Here is an 18,047-nt window from a genome sequence, read left to right as displayed (position 1 = left end):
GGGTTTCTTAACCTTGCTATTCTACGAAGCATGTTGTGATATGTTAATATAGGACATCAAGATGTTCATTATGATTTCACAGATGTTAAATCCCACTGCCAATTAATCCTTCTGTTACTACTTAATGTGTATTAGCTGTTATGCATTGATGGAAAACTCTACCCAGATTTTATTGAATTACATTTTCCACTATCCACTATCAACTATTGTTGATCTTCCTAGTTGGGTGCTGATAGGACCACACCTACAGTGGGAATGTGCCGAAGAAGAATTTAAGAAAATATTTTTTTCCTAATTCTCAAAGGTTGTAATGTATAGTATTTAGAGAATCTGATGCATCCACTTTTTACATACATTAGTCTTAAACACAATTAAATTAAAATAATGCATTCCTTAAAGTGAAACATAAAATTACAAGTCTCCAAATATATGGATTCTGTTAACAGCTTAGCCTCAGGCTGTGTTTGTGGAAAGAAGAACACAACAGTCAAGATAAGCAGGAAGAAATAAAAAAGAACATTCTTCTACAAAATACCCACCTTCCAATATTAATAATAACTTGCAAGAAATACCACTTGCCTACAAGCAAGAACTGCTGGAGTCACAAAATAGACAAAGTAATAGAAAATGAAGATGTTTAAGTGCTCTAGGAATTTAGAATTCAAACAGACAATCACCAGCCACATAACACAACAGACTTAACAAGTATTGATAAGAAAGATAAGAAAACAAATCTGGATAATGGATTAATAGATACTTTGGGTGCCATTCCAAAATATCTGGAGCATCCCTTGAATACCATTGGCATTGACAAAATCTCTATCATCAATTGCAAAAGGCAGCTTCACTTGGAACAGTTTACATCCTGCGCGAATACTTTAACACCATCAAAGAAGAACATCTGCCTATCACAGGCCTTTGGAAAGGACTTGATAGGTGGATAAAAGTAACAAATCCAGTCTAAGCATCTGGCTAACTGTGCAACCAACCATAATAATAAACTTCTCCTAACACTTTCCCCCTCAACTCTCTGAACTCTCTTATCCTAAATCTTATCCTAAATCCTTTCCTCCTTTCCTAGGGTGAATTTTTTTTTTACAGTGTTTTACATTTATTATGATGCTGTTAGTGCAACTTTTTTTACACTCCGTTATTCTTCAGTGAACCATGTTAATATTCTTTAACCTCCCACATGTGTGCATAGTTGTTAGCATTGCTTTGCTTTCAACAAACCTTGTCCATATCACTTGACGCATAATGTCTGCATTTTGCTTATCGTTCAAACTATTCTTAGTATATGTTTCTAACATGTTTAGTAACCTCTATGCTTTTAAGTCCTTGACCTCAACAAAAGTCCTTGGTGAATATATCTGCATTTAAAGGTGAGCCTACCTCTTTCCTTATAATGCTGTTCCTTGTGTAAATGTCAGGTTAGCCTATGTATCACCAGGTATAAGACATCTCAATTAAAAGTTAAAATCAAATCACTGCTCTGCAAAATTCATGACGTCAAGTGCAAGGAACCAAGAATGACATGGGGAGTTACTTCAGAGTAGATTCTTTATTGTTGCTTGCCTATAGACAGGTACCTTGGCAAACTAAAGTACAAATCTGTGTAACTATTAGATATGCCCTGTGAAAGGTTAAGGAGAGTTTGCCTTGTCCCCCTTCCTGCATACCAAATATAGCAATGAAGCAAGCTGGCTTGCTTCATTGCTCCTTGGAAAGACCCTCTCTCCCCCTGCAACTCTCTGCTATGTTCCACCACATCTATGACCAATTAGGTGCATATATGTATATTAGATTTTTTTTTAAATGCCTATATTAGAGATGGGTTTCATATAATTTTACCACTGGTTCACTGCACACCAAAACTGTGCGAGAGAGAGCACCTTCCACGCACTTGCATGGCCTTCCACCCATGCACTTTGCACACATGTGGAGCTTGCACAAATTGTGTGGCTTAGAAAATGTGGCTAAACAGGACAGCATAGAGCCGGAGCAGGTGGACAGGCACATTGACAGGTTGCCACTACCAGTTCGCGTGAACCAGTCTGAACCGGCTGAATACCACTACTGGTCTATATGTATTAGATTCCATAGATTTATAAATATATAACTGTAACTGTTGTAGTTCTTCCTACAATGGCCTGTTTCCTCTTCCTTCCTCATGTTCGTGGCTGAGTAAAGTAAACATATACACATAACACATCTACCAAGACCAAAATGTGGCATGTTCTGTAAATCCAGCCGCTTTAAATGATAAATCCTCCTTTGTGGGTTCAGTTTGATGAATCAATCCAGACAAGAGGAAGAAGATGATGACTAGGAGATCTAACAAGCATAAACATTTGTCTGGTTTCCTGCGAAGCGTTATCTGAAGTCTCCCCAGCCCTTTTGCAAACCGAGCAATCTGAATGAATGTTGTGTATTGTACTCACAGTGATCTCTCAATAGTTGGTATCTGCAGAACATTCACAGCTGCTATAATAGACATTTCTGAGGATAGATTTTTTCCTCTTTGAAGGCTCATTCCTGGTAGGGTGTCACTACATCATGTTCTGCTCATTTCTCCTCAGGATGCTCCATTTCCTGGTGAAATAAATCTCTTTCCAGTTATGCCAGCTGCACAAAAGCTGCTCACTGGTCAAAACAATAAAAAGGGAACGAAAATCCATCAACTTCTCCATTAGGGAAAGAAAAAGTGAGCTCCACAAAGCTGAGGCAGTCCTTTTTTTATTGACTGAAGGATTGGCTCATTTAAGCCTCCTTTCAAGATAACGAATGATTGAAATGGACCAGCTCTAAGAATGCCCTTAAGGTTGGTCCATCTTAAACACCTTTCCCTCTACAAAGAGAAATGCACTTTAAAAAACAAAAACAAAAAAAATTAAAAGTGTGCAATAAAATAGGCTGAAAAAATAGACGGAAAGCTATCAACACTGCAAAGTTAACATTACCAGGGTGGCTTTTATCAGTGGTGAGATTCAAAAATTTCTACTATCGGTTCTATGGGCATGGCTTGGCGGGCTTGGCTTGGTGGGCGTGGCAGGGGAAGGATACTGTATAATGTCTATTCCCTTCCTACTCCAGGGGAAGGTTACTGCAAAATCCCCATTCCTGCCCGATCAGCTGGGACTCGGGAGGCAGAGAATAGATGGGGGTGGCGCCAGTCAGAGGTGATATTACCTTTACCTTTATATTTAATTGCAGTCCCATTCTTTTCTCCCTGTGGTTCTTGGCTTTCATCACCAAAGCTGGCAGAGCTCCATGGCATTTTCAGCTATCAAAATAATGTTATCAGCATAGCACAGATTATTGATGTTTCTTTTTCCAATTTTTAAACCCTGATTATTTTCTTCCAATGCCATTTCCCTCAATATGTATTCAGCATAAAGACTGACTACATAAGGATAGACTAATCAGTTTTGGAATGTTTCATCCATGTTGTAGATTCTTGTCCTGAATCAGAATCGGAATAAAGTTGGAAGGGACTTTGGAGGTCTTTTAGTCCATCCCCCTGCTCAAGCAGGAGACTATATACCATTTCAGAGAAATGAATGTCCAATCTCTTTTTTAAAGCCTCCAGTGATGGAGCACTCACAACTTCTGAAGGCAAGGGATTCTACTGGTTAATTGTCCTCACTGTTAGGAAGCTTCCCTCTTACTTACAAGTTGCTTCTTTCCTTGAGTAATTTTTGTCCATTGTTTCTTGTCTTGGCTTCTGGTGGTTTGGAAAATAAGTTGACCCCTCTGCATGAGATTTGGAACTCAAGAATATCTAAACAAACAAACAAAATATTGCTAATATATCTGTATATATGATATCACAATCAGTGATATGACACAGTTAAGATAACACAGTTATGCAGAGCAAAGTCTATGAAGCAGATAAATGTGAAAATAACTATTTATTTGTTTTTGTCAATTGTGAGATATTCTGGTGAAAGAATTGGAGTATATGGCTAAATTACATTGTGGACCCCGAAATAACATACATATCTCTTTTTGTGCATTGATGTATCCAAACCTGATCACTTCGATTGAACTCATAGCTGCAGAACTATTGCAGAACTGAGGCATATATTGATTTTGGTGGATTTGCACTACTAAATAAAATCTTCCTTTTCAACCTGTTGTATATGATCACGTTTAAACCATGCACTGCTAGGATGCTTCTTAACCTCTCGAAATAGTATTGTTTTCAAAACATTTTATAGGTTTGCTCTTGGGCTTATAAAGTACATTTTAAAACTATGTCTTTGCATCTGCATTTTCATATAACTGTTACATGCCTAAAGCTTTCTTTCCGATCTTGGCTACAAAGCTTACATTTAACAAACCTATTTTCAGAATGGATAAAAGCAGTCTGTTAATCCATATGGACATTTTATATCATACAGCACAAAATGCATTTAAGATGGCATATAAAAGGATTTCGACATACACTTGCAGAAATTGAATTTCATCCTGTATATTATAAACCTTCTTGTATAGCGACGCTTTAGATTTATCTTTGGATTAATAAAGTCCCTTCTGCATTAAATGTGGATATTTTACAAAAGAATTGTCAACATCTGGCGCTATTAATTGGCTGGATTTCCAGCTTTGTTTTGAAAGGAATAGCTGGACCTTACATAGCTAATTTTGGGCAGTCATTGAGAAATGCTATTAAAACCGTGTTTAATTGGTGATCTTGATGTAAACACAATTTTCCTTGGTGCCAGAGAGTATCACCGTGAAGGCATTAAAAGTAGGAGCTCCAGAAATTCAACTGTGGCTAGATTTTGGCAGCAAACATTTAGGTTCCGCCACTCATTTATAATTTCAGACTAATAATTTCCGTGGAAGCCTCAAAATGCAACTATTCTATAATCCATCCATGGCATATAGCTCGTTACAACAACGAAGCTTCAAATATTTGGAACATATTGGCAAATCCTAAAATTAACTGCGTCTTTGCTTAAAATTACAGCTTCAACATAATCCCATGAAAAGATAACTGACATTTAAGGAGTTGCTACACATGCTAGATGGAGTCTTCAAAGCCCCCTTTTAAACTCTACACCCAAAACACTGCACAGCCCCACAGCTCTGCATTCATTCTTTGCATATATTTTTTGAAAATATTTTCTGGAGAGACGGTCGTAGGCCAGACATCTGCCTATCTGCAGGTGCTTGTCTTATTATTTTCCTTTAAAATTACATCTTCCTAAAGCACAGTTATCTTTTTCTTTGCCTAAATGTATTTAGCATCACTGAAGTGAAAGCCAAGTAGTTTAATTTTCATATCTGTAGGTGCTACGCTTTAAGTGAATTTCCAAAGACAAAACTGTACATACTAAGAATACACCTATGCATGTGCATCTGAAGGCAAAGAAGTTGTTTGTTCTAATGTAGGGATAAAACATTCTCTAGTCTTCCAGATGTTGGCAAAATCTGCATGAAGGAATATACACATTCTCCCTGCTGTTCGATATCTGAAAAGTAGAACCAGCTCTCAGTTAGAAAAGGCAAGGTTAGGGAAAAAGAGATATCTGTGTTGCAGTACTGAAGTAATGTACATGGCTCTTTTGGAGGGGAAGGATTTAAACATGAAGACCAAAACCTACAACCATGATGGCGAACCTATGGCACACGTGCCATAGGTGGCAACCAGAGCCCTCTCTGTGGGCATGTGAGCCATCGTCCCAGTTCAGCTCCACTGCCTTTGCACAGGCGCCTCCTGCCAACCACATGATTTTTAGGTCTCTGCTGCACATGCACAGGGGGGAAGAGTGCATTCGGGAGACATGTGTGCATATGCCGGGGGGGTGTCACATGCACATGTGCAGGAGTGGGGGGAGCATGTGGGTGTGACCCACTGCCCCTGCAGCCTATTTTTGTTTCCAGGAGGCTGCAAGGAGGCCTACTAGCCCCAAAACAGGGTGCGGGGGGTCACATGGGCCTGTGGGGGGGACCGCGGGGAGAGCAAGGGTGTTCGGTAAGTTCCCCGTGTGAGTACGTTCAGCGAAGCGTTGTGAGAGTTGTGTTGGAGAACACACAAACCAGCATACAGAGACACTGCCGTTTAAATAGGCTTTTACTTTCATGGAAATAGAGGTATCAGAGTCCATCAAACAGTCCAAGTCATACGCGGATAAGACAGTCAGTCATCAATGTCTTTCAGTTAAGGGATAATCCAAATAAAATAGTCCAGTACCATATAATCAGTTCAGTACTCAAAGTTTGCTAGCAGTTGCAAAACTTACAATAGCTCACGGCACTTTCTAACAGCCAGCTTCCAAAACACTCAGATCAGATCAGCCCAGCATCCAACAAAAAGAGAGCTAACAGTCATTCTGGCTCCCTCTTATGGCCGATTGAGGAAAACAGCAACCAATCACATTTTACAGTATGATTTAAAGAAACAGGTATAGCATTGCTATATGATTTATATATTGCCAACCCAACCATTAGAATTATATTCCTAACAAAGGAGGTCATATGTTCATGCACAGGGGGGGCAGGCTCCCTTTCACTTTTGGCATCCAACAACAAAAAGGTTACCCAAAAAAGGTTGCCTAGAACTACAAGGAGCAGGCCAAATTTATCAATTCTCATCCAATTTAGTGGGAAAGAATTTGCTCCTGAAATTTCAGTGAAATTGTTATGAGCAGAGTATGATCTTCTTGCAGTTATTTAGTTAAAAGGAAACTCATTGGTGAGAATGTGAGTGGCTTGCCTTTCATTGGGCAGTCCTTCCTCCAAAGGTCTACAGCAGGGGTGTCAAACTCAATTTAATTGAGAGCTGCATCAGGGTTGTCTTTGACATCATGGGGTGGAGCGGGCGCAGCCAGCTCGATGGCACTTGTGTCAGAGGAGCCTGTGGTGGCACGGACACTCTGCCAGTGAAAACAGGCTGGCGAGCTCCATTTTTGGCCGCAATGGTTTCCTGCAACTCTCTGTCAGCAAAAATGGAGCTTGGGAGGGATGTGGGCAGCCCTCCCAAGCTCTGTTTTCACTGGCAGCGCGTTGCAGGAGGCTGTTACAGCCAAAAATGAAGCTCGCCAGCCCATTTTTGCTGACAGAAACACAGTGGGCTGGTCCTTCATTGGGCCAGATCCAGGCCCCCCCCCCCGGGCCTTAAGTTTGACACCCCTGGTCTATAGCAAGGATGGCAAATATGGCTCTTTTTTTCCAAAGCACCTGAAGGCAGGACAAGAAGCAATGGATGGAAACTAATCAAGGAGAAAACTGACTTAAAACTAAGGAGAAATTTCTTGACAGCTGGAACAATTCATCAATGGAACCACTTGCCTCCAGCTCTGACACTGGAGATTCTTAAAAACTGATTGGACAGCCATTTGTCTGAAGTGGTGTAGGGTTTCCTGCTTGAGCAGGAGATTGCAGTAGAAGACTGCCAAGGTCTCTTCTGCTATTCTGTTATTCTCTTTTCATCACAGAAGATGCACTATATTGCCAAAAGTATTCGCTCACCCATCCAAATAATCAGAATCAGATGTTCCAATCACTTCCATGGCCACAGGTGTATAAAATCAAGTACCTAGGCATGCAGACTGTTTTTACAAACATTTGTGAAAGAATGGGTCACTCTCAGGAGCTCAGTGAATTCCAGCGTGGAACGGTGATAGGATGCCACCTGTGCAACAAATCCAATCGTGAAATTTCCTCGCTCCTAAATATTCCACAGTCAACTGTCAGCCGTATTATAAGAATGTGAAAGTGTTTGGGAATGACAGCAACTCAGCCATGAAGTGGTAGGCCACGTAAACTCGTCCAACATCAGTGGTGGGTTTCAAAATTTTTAGAACCTCTTCTGTAGGTGTAACCTGCTTTGTAGGAGTGGCTTGCTGGCCATGTGACTGAGTGGGAGTGGCTTAGCAGTCATGTGACTGGGTGGGCTTGGCCAATTTGTAAAATGTGGTGAAACTCACTGAACTCACTTAAAGCTGTCAAGTTACAAGACCCTTGCAGGCGGGGCGATTGGTGAGGCAGTCAATCAGTGAGCGGCAGGAGGGGCAAGCATGGTGTGGACAGGCAGGGGGAGGGAGCTTTAACCGTTCTAAACGGCACGGAAGATTTGTGGAACCTCTTCTATAGAAGAGGTTGTAACTGGCAGGAACCCACCCCTGACGTGACCTCACAAATGCGCTTCTGGAAGAATGGTCAAAAATTCCCATCAACACACTCCTAAACCTTGTGGACAGCCTTCCCAGAAGAGTTGAAGCTGTTATAGCTGCAAAGGGTGGACCGATGTCATATTGAATCCTATGGATTAGGAATGGGGTGTCACTTAGAGTAAGTTCATATGCGAGTAAAGGCAGGTGAGCGAATACTTTTGGCAATAGAGTGTATATGGACTGTCCGGCTTGAAAAGAAGACCTTGATCAACCTAAACAGAATTTAACCGGTCATATGTGCTAGAACAGTGATAGCGAACTTTTCCTGCACTGAGTGCCAAAAAGGGAGCACTTCACACACACATGTATGTGCTTCGCACACACATGTGGACTTGTCTGGGCTGGCAACAGGAGCTGCCCAGGGGGCATGTCTGTACCGGAAAATAAGCTTCCGGTTTCCTACGTGTGCACGCGCATCAGCCAGCAAGTCTTCTGGTTACTGCCATCCATGTGCATGCATCAATCAGCTGGCTGGTGCACATACTCACACCAGAAAACATAAGACCAGCTCTTCTGGTTTCTGGCACTGCCACACACGAGGTCAAAGGTCAGCTGATCATCGCATGCATGCCAGAAATCCAGAAAAAGAATGGGCAACATGGCTCCGGGTGTCACTGGGGCACGCATGCCATAGGTTCGCCATCACAGGGCTAGAAGCAGAAGGGAGCATCCTTCCTCAGACCTGGTTCATAGCCCAGCTCTTTCTGTCGTTTGTTGCTCATGCTGCTTTTTGTGATGGGTTTAGCACTTTTCTGAAATAGCACGAAACCCACATTCAGGAAGAACCTGATTATCAGTTCTGGGTTGACATGAGTGATTTGTGTTTGACCAGGACTCACTTTAAGTAAAAGTGTTTTCACGTACAGTACAATAATACAGTTGGCAAAGTAACTATTTTGATTGTTTTATGCTGACCTTTCAGGTTATTTTCATGTCTCTTTGCTTGCAAACAAAATAATGCCTTCAGCTGTTCCTTTCTTTTACTTTTTCCAATCCCCCCCCCTCCGTTGTTTTACTCAATTAAGACATTTTATGAGCCTCCCCTTTGCATTCATGGTGCTCCCAGGAGTTGTAATGCCGCAGAAAATAAAAGAATTGAAATTTCCTACAGCAAAATAATAACATCTATCTACTTTCTTTATATTATCCTCTGCTTTATTGGCAGTGGCTGCTCTTCAGTTTGGAGCCACAGTATAGTCATTTACTTTAATGAATGAGTGGGTACATTGAAGGTTTTTTCTTTGGTGTAAAGGGAAAAGCAGAAAGGAATAAAGAGCAGAGCTTCTTCCTCAGCCTGTCCTACTGAAAGTAGGGTCTAGGAATGCCTTTGCATACTTCCTTGGCATAAATAAATAAATGCTGAACAAGAAAATAACAAAGCTTTACATATCATCAGTGTAGTTGCTAGATCTTTAACTCATCTTCATTTAACAATCCCCATAATCCCTTGAGGGGTGGAGTCAAGGAAACTGAATGGCACTAGCAGAGTGTATTAATGGCCAGATGCCATTCCTGTCACCAATGTGGAGTTTTGTTCAGCAGATATATTCTCAGTGTGCCCAGAAAGAGAGAAATATCTGCCTTCACCGAGGATCGAACCCACAGCCTCCTATTTCTGAGGCGAGAGATCCACCTCTAGGCCACCGCACCATTCCACTAGCTGCCAGATCTTTAACTGACCTGGTAAAATATGTTTTCTGGACACAGCTGTTGGGTTGGGTATGCAATCATTTCAACATAAGGGGCTGTAAGAGAGAACGGTTCAACACCATTATGGTGTGTTCTGAAATGGAAGAGTTTCCTGCAGAAAAATGATCGCTTGGCATATTGAAATAAGATTGCCTGTATGCACGAAGGAATATTTTATGGACATGTACTGCCCTTGTACAATTCATTATCACAGGATATGGTGATAGCTACTACAGGTAGTTTTCGACTCATAATCACAACTGGGACCAGAATTTCTGTTGTTAAGCAAGGCAATTGTTGAGTTCACGCCCAATTTTATAAGCTTGTTTGGCATGGCTGTTATGTGAATCACTGCAGATGTTAAGTGAATTGTGCAGTCATAAATACTTGCTGGTTGCCAAGTGCGAAAAATTGTTACCATGGGGACGCTGCTATGGTCAGAAGTGTGAATTCCACATTTTTCATTGCCACTGTAACTTCAAGCAATTGCTAAATCTATATATACGTCTGTGTGTGTGTGTGTGTATGTGTGGTGTGCATGTGTGTGTGTGTGTATTCCAGCATAACACTGGAACGCGCTGAACAATGACAACTAAACTTGGTACACAGACAACTTACTCTCTGGAGAAAAATACTGTGGGGGTAAAACACCCCTAACATCCCTTGGGGTGTGTGTTCTGTTAAGATGCAGCCTGTTGTGCCTTTAAATGGCTTCTACTGTACAGCACAGTGGAGTTGCCATGGTAATAGTTTCAAAGTACTCCACAAGGGGGCTCCCTCTGGTAAGGGGATAAATGTAACATTAGAAATTACATTTGGTCCGGACATTTTCTCCCTATAAATAAATACACAGGCAATGTTGGGCTAGTGAATATTCTAAGTTGAGGACTATCTGTAACTCAATTCATAAAAGATATGTCTCTGATCTTTAAGATTCAATGTGACCTCCAAGTTGAGAGCAGCATATCTTCAAATACCATTGCAAGTGAACAATGGCAGGAAAAGATCATTTACTTTTTCTCTTTTTCTTTTTCTCCTGCTTTTAAATCCTATAGGGACTTCAGATTGGCCACTGCAAGAAACCAAATGTTATCCAATTGTAGATGGGTAACCTCTAGAGGGCAGCAGAGAACACACAACCTCTAATTCCTTGCTGCCCTCTAGTGATCATTTGGGTAACACAATCTTTACCTAATCAAGTCAAGCAATTTGTACACTCTTATTAGCAGGTCTAACATGCAAAAGGAATTATTTCTAGATTTACCCCTTTCAAATCAATGGGACATGAATTTAGCAAGGCTTTTGAGTAGGCCGGCATGTTTACGTTCTTAGGGAATCAGAAAATTAATACGGCAACATCCAGTTTAATGTCTTTGCTTTACAGAGCATCAAAGTGAGTTGGTTACCTCCACCGTCCAGCATGCAAAATGGATTTATCACCGGCTATAAAATACGGCACAGAAAGACAGCTCGCAGGGGTGAGGTAGAAACACTGGAACCAAATAACCTCTGGTATCTGTTTACAGGTGAGTATTTACATGGCGTTAGCCTTATAAAACGGAGGAGGAATGAAATACTAGGGGAATAAAATGAGCTTTTACTTCAAGCGAGCGTTGGTTGCCTTGCATTCAGCTGACATTTATTGGACTGTACAACAACAGCCTTCGTGCCTTTTTTATTTTGTTTCCTGTTTAATGGTTTTATCACCTGTTTGTACCTCCCTATATTCCATGCCTTAATGAGTTTGCAATACAATGCCCCAGGCTGTCCTGCAGGTTTTATCTGAAATTAGGTTCTACAAATGACTGCTCCAAAGCAAACGCCAAGCCTGTCGCCCCAAAACAAAGCATTGCGGTCATTATTTCCAAGCAAACAAAATGTTGTTTTGATAGGGGAGTGTAGAGGGACTCTTCATAGGGTATTTGAAGTTTCACACTGACCTTTTTTCCCCCTTGCTCAGAAATGTTCTTTAAGACGTGCATACTTGGAGGCAACTTTTAAGCCGAGGTATATTTTCAGAGCTGTTCAGTCATAACACGTCCATTTCTGGTCAGAAATGTCAACTTTTTTTCATTTCTCAGCTAGCCCAAGTAAATTCAGCGGCAGGCTGAATCCCTCTCAGTGTCCATATAAAGATATGAAACTGTTGTTGATAGACTAATTTGGTCTAGTGATTGACGCACCACAAGACTTTGAGCAGCCCTGCCTTAGGCATGAAAGTCAGCTGGTTGGGCTTGGACCAATCACCAGGAGACGGTGAATTCTAGTTCCACCATAGGCACAAACCAAGCTGAGTGACTGGCCAGTCTCTCTCCCTCTCTCCCTCCCTCCCTCCCTCTCTCTCTCTGTCTCTCTCTCGTTTCCCTCCATTTCTCTCTCTGTCTCTTTCTCCCTCAACCCTTCCATCTCCTTTCTCTCTCTCTCTCTCTCTCTCTCCCTCCCACCTTCCCCCTCTCTTCTTCTCTCTCGCTCTCTCACTCTCTCCCCCTCCCACCATCCCTTGCTTTCTGTCCTTCCCTCCTTCTCCTTCTCACTCCCCCCTCCTCCCATCTCTCTCACCTCCTTCCTCTCACCTTCTTCTCTATCTCTGCCTCCCCCTCCCTCCTTCTCTCTCTCCCCTCCTTACATCTTCCTCCCTCCCACCCACCTTCTTCTCTTTCCCCCTCTCCCTCCTTCCTTCTCTCTCTCTCTCTCTCTCTCTCCCTCCTCTCACTCTCCTTCCCTCCCTCCCTCTCCCCCCTCTCCCAGTCTAACCCATCTCCCAGGATTGTTATTGTGGAGAAACTAGGAAGAGAAAAGAGTATTGGGTGTGTTCACCACCTTGATTTATTTATGAAAATAATAAAAGTGGAATAAATAACTAAACAAATAACTAAATAAATAAGCGAACAAACAAATAAACCATGTTGATAGTGTAAATCAATTTCAAGAAAGGCTGTTATATACTACAGACTGAATGGAATATAACCAAAAGCAAGCCTCCTTGTCACAGTTTTGCTTCCATATTACAGTATTTTCCAAAGGAACTGGGAGTCTTGCAGCTTTTAAAGAGATTATTTAAATATTCAAGCAGCAAGATTTTATGTTTCCTTAAGAGCATCTGCTAGTAAAGGCAGGTGTTTTTGCCCACTAATGAGGACAGCTGCAATACCCAAGTAATTCAGAATTGCAACAATGACTTTAAATCACTATTGTTGATTTTATAGTTACATCCAGCATCAGCTAGAATTTTTAAAGGTGGATTTGGCTCTTTCGAGTTTCAAACATCCTTCCTCAGGGGATCTCTGCAATTAAACGTGCCCGCTTATTGTTATGCTTCATGGATGGTATAAGATGCGTGAAATGATAAACATGTAACGTTGTTAAAGGGAAGAGAAATCTGGTACAGAATAACTTCAAGGCACTCCGGTGTTGGAATGTAACAACTGTCAGAACAAAGTGGATGCTCCGGGATTCAAACTGGATTGAATGCCTCATTAAAATTCAAGATGGGAGCTTAGCTTGTGGTATGTTTATTCAGGTTCTCAGTCAGGTCATGAGAGCCTCAGAGAGGCTTTTTCAAAAGGCAACCATGACCTACCGAAGGAACAAATTGTTTCCTGCAAAAGCCCACTCCCTGTTCACTCCTCTTTTATTTCCTATGGGAGGGGCCAATCACCTCCAAGGTGTGGCTTTATTTTTAAGTTCACCCTGCTTTCTTAATTGTTCTTGTCTTCTGGCAGCTCTGCGCATGCACACACTGGGGACAGGCTCCAGCTGTTCCTCAGCCTCACTGCTGTCTAACTCCCTCTCTGCCTCCGATGCAGAGCCCTCGTCTGAGCTTTTCTCAGCCCTCAGGACTGGCCTATGTTCCTCCCCAACTTCCTCACTGTCCAACTCTGCTGCCAGCTCTGCTGGCCTCCGGTGGGCCCAACACTAAGTCAACTTGAGCCAGTCTCTTTCTTTAAGTAATAGACTGCAAAGTAAAAAAATTAAAACCCAATCTACCAATCTGCCTACACTGGGCCGGTGGGACAGATCACAGTGTTATAACTTGCAGTGAAGAAACCTTCATCCTGTTGATGCATGCACACATAGATATATTTACATGGGGAGGGGAGAACTAGGCTTGGAGTCATACTGCTTTGCTAGAAATGGTCATGTTTAATGTGACTTGTAGAATGCAAGCAGCATTAACTGGATATTTTCTGTCTGATTTCTAGGCCTGGACAAAGGAAGCCAGTATAGTTTTCAGGTTGCAGCTATGACAGCCAATGGAACGGGACCTTCTTCAGAATGGTATACAACAGAAACTCCAGAGAGTGATCTTGATGGTAATTGTACTTATTTTCACAGCTGTTATGCCTGTTTTTGTGCTCAGATAGTTGCCTTGCCTTTCGGGTAAACTGCTGTGGAGGTTAGGATGATCCAATGTCCAAGCCACTGGAGTTGATGCCTGAGTATTTTCTCCAGCAGAAGTGTTTTCATTAATTGCATGCTGCTAAATTTGTTCCTCTGTATGGGCAAGTGAAGCACATATGAGCAAAAAAGACAGTTCTGTTCTCTTCCATTATTTTCACAAGGTGTTTCTAAGCATCTGTCTAATTTTAACTTCTGGGCCAGCTGTTGCTACCATGTCTTTTGCCAAAATGTAACAATCGGATGGATGCTCAGAGCAAGGGTAGTTTTCACTGCAGCCTTCAACTTCAATATTTTCCATGCTGTGGGTACCGCAGGAGATAGCTAAAGAGCTGTTTTACTCTGTGGAAGGTCTAAAATCTATTGGAATTCATCAAGCCTGAAGGCAAAGCTGCCCAGATTCTGAAATACTTCAGCCACAAGTCATAAGTCTAAGGCTTCAATTGAAGGCATGTATGGATTTACTGGAGGAAATCAAGATCTCTTTGTTCTAGAAAAAGAAGAAGAAAGCTTTCCAGAAGCTCATGACATCAGGAGACATCTCCCATTGTTTCTCCAAAAGCATTTGGTACAAGCATCGAGTTTTGGTCACCGCACTATAAAAAAGATGTGGAGACTCTAGAAAGAGTACAGAGAAGAGCAACCAAGATGATGAGGGGACTGGAGGCTAAAACATACAATGAACAGTTGCAGGAACTGGGCATGGCTAGTCTAAGTGAAGAGAAGGATTAGGGAGACATGATAGCAGTGCTCCAATATTTGAGGTGCTGAAGTTTGTCCATCATGTTTGAAGAGCACCTTGACATCTAACAGGTTATGGACTGGCCATGATGTATCCGCTGGCGGCTGGTACCTATGCGGGCATGAAATGCTCTGCCACATGTTGGGCAGACAGGCGTGGACACCATTGTTGCATCATTTGCAGTTCTGGCTTTGTGGAGTGCTCGCTTCTCTTGTGCTGTGGTTGTTCTTTAGATGTCTGGCAGCCTTGGTGGATCAGCGTGCGCCATGTTGATCGATCTTGTGCCAGGGTTTCCCAGGAGGTGCTTTCAATTTCCAGGGACTTGAGGCGCTACCACAGAGAGGAGGGGGTCAAGCTATTTTCCAAGGCACCCGAAGGCCGGACAGGGAATAATGGATGGAAACTGATCAAAGAGAGAGTCAACTGAGAAATCAGGAGACATTTTCTGACAGTGAGAAACAATCAACCAATGGAACAGAAGTTGCCTTTGGACGCTCTGAGAGCTTCATCCTTGGAAGCTTTCAAGAAGAGATTAGACTGCCATTTGTCAGAAATGGTGTATGGTCTTCTGCTTGGGTGGGGAGTTGGACTAGATGACCTACAAGGACTCTTCCAACTCTCTTAATTTGTATCTGTAAGTTGAAACCTAAAAAGTTACTTTTTAGCCTTTTGTTGAAAGAGTCAACCTTGCCAGGGTATGGAAACCCACTCTGATCCAATCCACAAATGAAGCAGAGCTGTATTAGTTCTGTTGCTAAAGCTTGGAAAGCCATATGATTAGTTTTCCAATTACGGGCACCTCAGTTTTAAAAAAAGGACCTTGGAGAAACTGGGATAGGTGCCAAGGAGGATAATGAAGTGCTCAGGGGACTAGAAACGAAGTCCTAGGAGAAGAAGTTGGATATATTTAACATTGGGAAGGAGGGAGGGAAGAATCAAGCAAAAGAAACATGGCAATACTTTTCAAATATCCAAAGAGAGGGTTTTTTTTTTTTTTTTTACAAATGAATGCTAAGACTTGCTCTCTGTTTTCCCAAAGGGCAGGTCCAAGAATAATGGTTTTAATTACAGAAAAGTACTGTAGATTTCAGTTGAATGCAGGGGGAAAAAACAGTAATATCTTTGAATACATTGGAACTGATTGAGTAGAGATCAGATACATCCATTGTTATGGAATGTGATAATTTAGATTCCTGTACCGGAGCATGGGGTTATATCATACTGACCTGTCCCTAACGCTCTTGCTTTGAGGGCAAACATTATTATCCAAAGCACAGAAAAATTAAAAGGAACATGAAACAAGAAAAAGATATATCCCTAAATCTCATTTGGATCAACACCAGTTACCTTTCTATATCTGTCCTTCCAAAGCATTCTTGCTTTAACTATGTCTCTACATCAGGGGTGGGTTTCTCGCCCCGTTCCAACCGGTTCGGTTGGAACGAGGCCGGCGGCGTCCTCGCGCACGTGTGCGGCGTCCTTGTGCACGCGCGCGGTGCGCGCATGCGCACTAGCGTCTGTGCGATGCTCCAGCTGCTCCTGGAGGATCGCGCAGGCGCTGTATGCGTCCTGCGCATGCGTGGAAGCGCAGAATTGTCAAAACCGGGTAAGGAGTGGGTGCGCGCGCGCGGGCGCAGGGGGGGGCTTCGCCGTTCCCGGAAGTTACTTACTTCCGGGTTCGGCGACCAACCGGATCGCAGGGACCGGTGCGAACCGGTTGAAACCCACCCCTGCTCTACATCTTTTAATGCCTTGCCTTTTAGTCTTCAAATATCTCACTTCTTTCCATTTTGAAGATCTCCTTAACTCTACCCAACTACTGTATATACTCGAGTATAAGCCTAGTTTTTCAGCCCACTTTTTGGGCTGAAAAAAGCCGCCTCGGCTTATACTCGAGTCAGTGAAAAATTTGCCCGAAATGGAGGAGAAAAAGGGGCGGGGCCATGCCGCTGGGTGACACTCGTGAATGGCCCAGTGCCCCTGTGAGTTTCCCCTCCCTCTGTGTCAGTTTGCCGCGCAGCGCGCACCGCACCATCCCCCCTCCTCACGTTCTAATGTAATGCAGGGCTGTCTTACGATTCCCCTTCCTCCCCCTCCTGCCGCTCTGCAACGATGTCCCACCTCCTCCTTGTTATGGCAAGCAGCCACATAGCGATGTCCCACCTCCTCTGGTACAGTGATCCAATGATAGGAATCACTGTGCCGTGTGTCATAGGAGGCGGGACATCGCTCCCGCGGCTGCACGGGACATCATCATCACAGCGGGACATCAGCATCATGAGGTGAGTGAAGTATTTCATTGAATACACCGCTAGTTTACTGTTTTTCTTTGAAATAAATATTCAAAAACATTATTGGTATCTATTTTTATTTTTGAAATTTACCGGTAGCTGCTGCATTTCCCACCCTAGGCTTATACTCGAGTCAATAACTTTTCCAGTTTTTTGTGGTAAAATTAGGTGCCTCGGCTTATATTCGGGTCGGCCTATACTCGAGTATATACGGTACATTTTTTTTTTTCATTTCGTTCCTCTTCTGAGCTTTTTTAAGCCTTATTCCCATGCTTTATATGACCAAAGTATCTCGAGATATTTCTTTTGTACTGGTCTCTCGCTTTTACATTCAGTTCACATTTATTCTAGCCACGTTCAATCTTAGTCCTGTCTTTTCTTCTTAAGCTCTATAGTAGCCCGATCCTCTCCATGTGTTAGCATTTTAACCTCCAAGAATGCCCCCAGTCATTCTGACCTCCAGCTTATTCTCTATAGCTGTGATGGATAACCTGTTTGTCGTTGTGTGCTGAAAGTGTGTGCATGCGCTGCCTCCCTGAGTGCCCTGTCCCCCTGTGAATGCATGTGTGACTCCCTCACGCTCACCCATCCCCCCCATGCATGTCCATGCGACACCCCCTTGTCCTGTCTCGGGCCTAGTAGGCCTCTGTGCAGCCTCCTGGGACAAAAAATGGGCCACGGGGAGGTGCATCACCCCCCGTGCTTCCCCTCACCCCTGTGCATGTGTGCACAACCCCCTCATGC

The 18,047-nt window shown here is 42.7% G+C and overlaps 1 protein-coding gene across 1 annotated transcript in view; it reads left to right on the top strand.

The window, feature by feature from the left end:
• DCC (DCC netrin 1 receptor) overlaps positions 1-18,047 on the top strand; it is a 774,549-nt gene that overhangs the window by 547,468 nt on the left and 209,034 nt on the right. Inside the window, exons 13-14 of the mRNA XM_032213902.1 lie at positions 11,257-11,398; positions 14,075-14,185. Coding sequence (XP_032069793.1) covers positions 11,257-11,398; positions 14,075-14,185 — 253 coding nt within the window. The remainder of the gene's footprint in view (positions 1-11,256; positions 11,399-14,074; positions 14,186-18,047) is intronic.

The sequence above is a fragment of the Thamnophis elegans genome, chromosome 3 (genome assembly GCF_009769535.1).
Source record: "Thamnophis elegans isolate rThaEle1 chromosome 3, rThaEle1.pri, whole genome shotgun sequence".
Lineage (NCBI taxonomy): Eukaryota > Metazoa > Chordata > Lepidosauria > Squamata > Colubridae > Thamnophis > Thamnophis elegans.
The sequence above is the reverse complement of the archived record's forward strand: the minus strand, read 5'-3'. Positions and strand labels throughout refer to the sequence as shown.